The 5000-nt window shown below is 41.6% G+C and overlaps 1 protein-coding gene across 1 annotated transcript in view; it reads left to right on the top strand.

Moving 5' to 3' along the window:
• The window catches only part of cacna2d1a (calcium channel, voltage-dependent, alpha 2/delta subunit 1a), a 205242-nt gene that overhangs the window by 130508 nt on the left and 69734 nt on the right, over positions 1–5000 (top strand). The window contains exon 10 of the mRNA XM_083658048.1: positions 2372–2471. Within this exon, the coding sequence (XP_083514174.1) occupies positions 2372–2471 (100 nt within the window). The remainder of the gene's footprint in view (positions 1–2371; positions 2472–5000) is intronic.

Genomic DNA, 5000 nt, shown 5'->3' with positions numbered 1-5000 from the left:
GAAGGCATTAGACCACGTTCCGGTCATTTTGCGGTACAAAGCGCATGTGGGAAAAGGGCTATGGTGACCTCATGCTGCAATAGTAGGCGTAAATATACATTTCTAACCAATAAATACATAAGATTCTTTTTTTACAATCCCGCCCATCTGCACGTCTTTCTCTCCCTGACTCATATTCCATTGGTTTACACTTTTGAATCATCTCTCACTGCATTATGCCCTGCCCCCAACATCCTGTTTCAACAGGATATGCAAAGAGTATTGATGGCAAAAGACAACGCTTTAGTGTGTTTTTCTTTAGCGCTGCTGCCATTTTGGCCTGAAAAAAATGCCTCCTTGCACCAATGGGACAACAGCTCAGTTACCATGACAGCCAATCAGAGGTAGTCTCATTCAAGCCAAAATGGATTTGCTGTGTGCTGATGTTGCAAAGGAACGACTTATTTGGTTCTTATCAATGTAAGTTCCTTGGGATAAGCATCTGATCCAGGAAGTAAAGATGCCATCACGGGGTCTTTAACAATCACAAATTGTGATTTCATACTCATATGAAATGACATTGCCTGGGTGGGTGTTTGCCTCAGGATGATCACCAACTGGAAGTCATAGTTTACCCATCTGTTTATGCACCACTACTGTACATCACTGGATGTAGTGCTGCATGCTAATGATGATGTGTGTGAGAGAGGTTTGTTGTCACAGAGTGAAAGCCATTTGTCTGACTTTGATGTCCCTGACCGCCCGGACCGAGCGGCATGATGGATAACACTCTGGAATGGGACTCCTGGCACAGCACCAGGGCTAAACGACAACGCAATATGATCAATGGAAAAATATATCTCGCCAACTTGGAGCTCTTAACACAGCTGTGATAATTGAGAGGATTGACGAGGCTTTTTTAGACATCAAAAGCTGCCACCGTCTTTCTTACCTCTGTGAAAAAGAACATTTAAAGGAACTCCACTCCTCCTTTCCCCCCACTTCTGTCCATTTCTCTCCCTTTACCTGCAGGAACCAATTAAGGTGTATATTTATAGAGCCATCTGTGCAGGATCCATATCCACTTTTAACAAGGGAACTGCAATATAGAATATCATTGAAGTAGTCTAGCCTTGATAACAATGCTGAGATAGTGGCTCATTTTCTGCTAACGTTCACTGTTTGTGTGGGAGTCATTAGCTGCGTGGTGATGGCACTCGGCTCATGTCATTAATGTAGAATAATGGTGCTAGCACTTTGTTACTCTAGCGTGCTGGGTAATATATCTGGCCTGCTTGTTAGTGCAAAAACAGTCACAAGTCACATATCTCTGCTTATGGCTCATTAAGGATTTTATCATGTTAGTCAAGGTTGATTTCAGATGTTGTGTTCTGTGGAGCCGTCAAAGATAATAGCAGTCTATCATTTTGTAGTTTGCTTAATCATTTTGTTTGCCTACAAGTACAAGGGACTAACTCAGTGTTTTGTCTGACTTTTGTATGGCAGCTGAGCCACCAGTGGTGTATTTATTGATGTTTGCCTTTCCAGCCGAGGGGAGCAAAAGCAGAGAGCTCTCACTCTGCGTCTGTTTCTAAGTGCCGTAATGAGACCAGTATCTGCTCTCAATGGATGAATTGGTATTGATAAAAAAATTGTGAGTTATACAGTATGGCAGTGTTGTTGCAGATATCTCCCCTTAAAAACACAATAGGTTTGTCTGTCCATTGGTCCATCCCATCTATCCATCCATAGGATAGAGTTGCGAAATTGGTCAAATATTTCATTTTTGCTCTCATTAAAAAGAGCTCAAAAAGTCTTGAATGTAACTTGATAAATCTTGCAAACTCCCTGCTATCTAATATGCACACATACACACACAAGAGATACACACACACGTGTGTGTGTGTGTGTGTGTGTGTGTGTGTGTGTGTGTGTGTGTGTGTGTGTGTGTGTGTGTGTGTGTGTGTGTGTGTGTGTGTGTGTGTGTGTGTGTGTGTGTGTGTGTGTGTGTGTGTGTGTGTGTGTATGTGTGGAATTTTGGCCGGCCACAGCTATGCCGTTTTACGTGCGATCGGGCTGAAACTTTTCAGGAAGTGTAAAGAGCACCTGTGTGGGTGACCTGACAGAGCCAGATTTGCCAGTGGGCAAGCTGCGTATGCGAGCTGCAGGGCAAGCTCGGCGAGCTGTAGTGCAGCGGCCGAGCTAGCGAGCCCGCACAGCATAATGCGTGAGATGCCTATAGTTAAGTAAAATGGTAGTAGGAGGGAGTAGGAGTAGGAGGGTGCATTCATACAGGTTAACGCCCACTTTATGCAGATGTCCAGTTTTCCTATTGATATGATGATATTGATTTATCTTGTAAAATATAGACCCTCTTTTTTCCAAACTACAGAAGTGGCAGTGTCTCGGGTCTCACCCTCAAACTCATCCGGACATCCGTGGGCGAGATGCTGGAGACCCTCTCTGACGATGACTACGTCAACGTGGTCTATGTGAGTATTCCAGATATCAGTACGACTAATGTGGCTGTTGTTAATATTCACTGAAGAACTACTTAATATCGTCACTTCAAATTGCAAAGTATAATGTTTTGTTTTCAGCCCCCAGTTGCTGAATGTTAATGTGGACAGCGCTGTGTCTTGACATATCTGTTTGTGTGGCCGTACCCTTGTGGTTTGAGTCATTGGTTTAAACATGGCAGTGACCTTTTGAGGGACTTAATGTACCGCACATGGATGGATCTTTATAGTGGCGGCGTATGCAGGCATGCGTGATTGCGTGTTCATTCCAGCACAGATGCATCTGTCTGACTCAAAGTATCTGTGTGTCCATGTGTGTGTGAGGGATGTCTTAAAAAAGAGAAGCGCATCAGAGCCTAACAAACCGGACACGTGAAAATAACACGAGCAAACCCTGAGATGCCACAAGATGAGAATGACTAATGAATGTGCGCTGGCTGTATGCATGAGCCACACTCTGAAACAGTGGAATGAAATGGAAAAGCCTCTGCCGGCCCAATTGACATTCTGCTGGAGATCTCAGGCTTCCAGGAGTTCACTGACAGGCGGAGCGAGGAAATGTTCATCCATCATCATTTAAAGCTCCATAGCCTGGTCAGTTAAGGCAGATGCATGCTTCCCAACACAATCATCAGTGGCAAGAAAAATAACACCAGATTTAAATGCCCATCCTACCACCCCCCCTTCCCAATTTGTGATGTGATCTGCCATACAGATGAATGAACAGGCTGCCATAGATGTTAACAGGATGTGTCTATTGGCCAATTGCTTAAAAATAAACAATGACAGGAGGAACACATTTGTATGCAGCACTCCACAAAAAAAGACATATCAAACTGCCTAAACAGAAGTAGCAGAGATTCTTTGTCCCTAAATGAGCGACTTCTTCTCCTTTAGCATGAATTCCCTATAAATCTGGATTTGGTCGAGGAGAGACACAATTTTGCACACTTCCTCCACCCCGCACAGCACTGAAGGCAGCCTCACATCCATTAGCAGATGGAAGAGTTTAGCCCATGTCTTGTTTTTTAATCCTCTCTTTTCCTCTGTTTCTCTCTGTCTATTCCATGCTATAATGGGCCACATGCACAACAACACCCTCTTTGGAAATTGTCACACAAACTTACAGTCTAGAGTTGCCGGTTATTTATAGTAACACAAACTTACATTACAGAGTTGCAGGATGTTTATAGTAACACAAACTTACAGTACAGAGTTGCAGGTTATTTATAGTAACAAACTTACATTACAGAGTTGCAGGATATTTATAGTAACAAACTTACATTACAGAGTTGCAGGATATTTATAGTAACACAAACTTACAGTACAGAGTTGCAGGTTATTTATAGTAACAAACTTACATTACAGAGTTGCAGGATATTTATAGTAACACAAACTTACAGTACAGAGTTGCAGGATATTTATAGTAACACAAACTTACAGTACAGAGTTGCAGGATATTTATTGTAACAAACTTAAGGTCCTTACACATCGGGAGCGTTTTTTTTCGTGCGATTAATTCGCACGTCAATAATATTTTCCGAACCTATATCAGTCAATGCAACCGTGCATACCAACGGCGAAGTTTCGCTGAGCGTTATTGCAGTGTTTATTTTTTCGAACCACGGTCGATTTTTCAGAAATTCGCTTCCGATGTGTACACATCTGTGGCTGTGATTGACAGGTGGGTCAAAACTCGCATCGCAATTTCGTGCCGTATATTCGCATGGCTCTTGATGTGTAAGGACCTTTACAGTACAGAGTTGCAGGATATTTATAGTAACGCAAACCTACAGTACAGAGTTGCAGGATATGTATAGTAACACAAACCTACAGTACAGAGTTGCAGGATATGTATAGTAACACAAACTTACAGTACAGAGTTGCAGGATATTTATAGTAACACAAACTTACAGTACAGAGTTGCAGGATATGTATAGTAACACAAATTTACAGTACAGAGTTGCAGGATATGTATAGTAACACAAACTTACAGTACAGAGTTGCAGGATACAGTATGTATAGTAATGCAAACTTACAGTACAGAGTTGCAGGATATGTATAGTAATGCAATCTTACAGTACAGATTTGCAGGATATGTATAGTAACACAAACTTACAGTACAGAGTTGCAGGATATGTATAGTAACACAAACTTACAGTACAGAGTTGCAGGATATGTATAGTAATGCAATCTTACAGTACAGATTTGCAGGATATGTATAGTAACACAAACTTACAGTACAGAGTTGCAGGATATGTATAGTAACACAAATTTACAGTACAGAGTTGCAGGATATGTATAGTAACACAAACTTACAGTACAGAGTTGCAGGATACAGTATGTATAGTAATGCAAACTTACAGTACAGAGTTGCAGGATATGTATAGTAATGCACTCTTACAGTACAGATTTGCAGGATATGTATAGTAACACAAACTTACAGTACAGAGTTGCAGGATATGTACTGTATAGTAACACAAACTTACAGTACAGAGTTGC

The sequence above is a fragment of the Poromitra crassiceps genome (assembly GCF_964638095.1).
Source record: "Poromitra crassiceps genome assembly, chromosome: 2".
In the NCBI taxonomy this organism is placed as follows: domain Eukaryota; kingdom Metazoa; phylum Chordata; class Actinopteri; order Beryciformes; family Melamphaidae; genus Poromitra; species Poromitra crassiceps.
The sequence above is the reverse complement of the archived record's forward strand: the minus strand, read 5'-3'. Positions and strand labels throughout refer to the sequence as shown.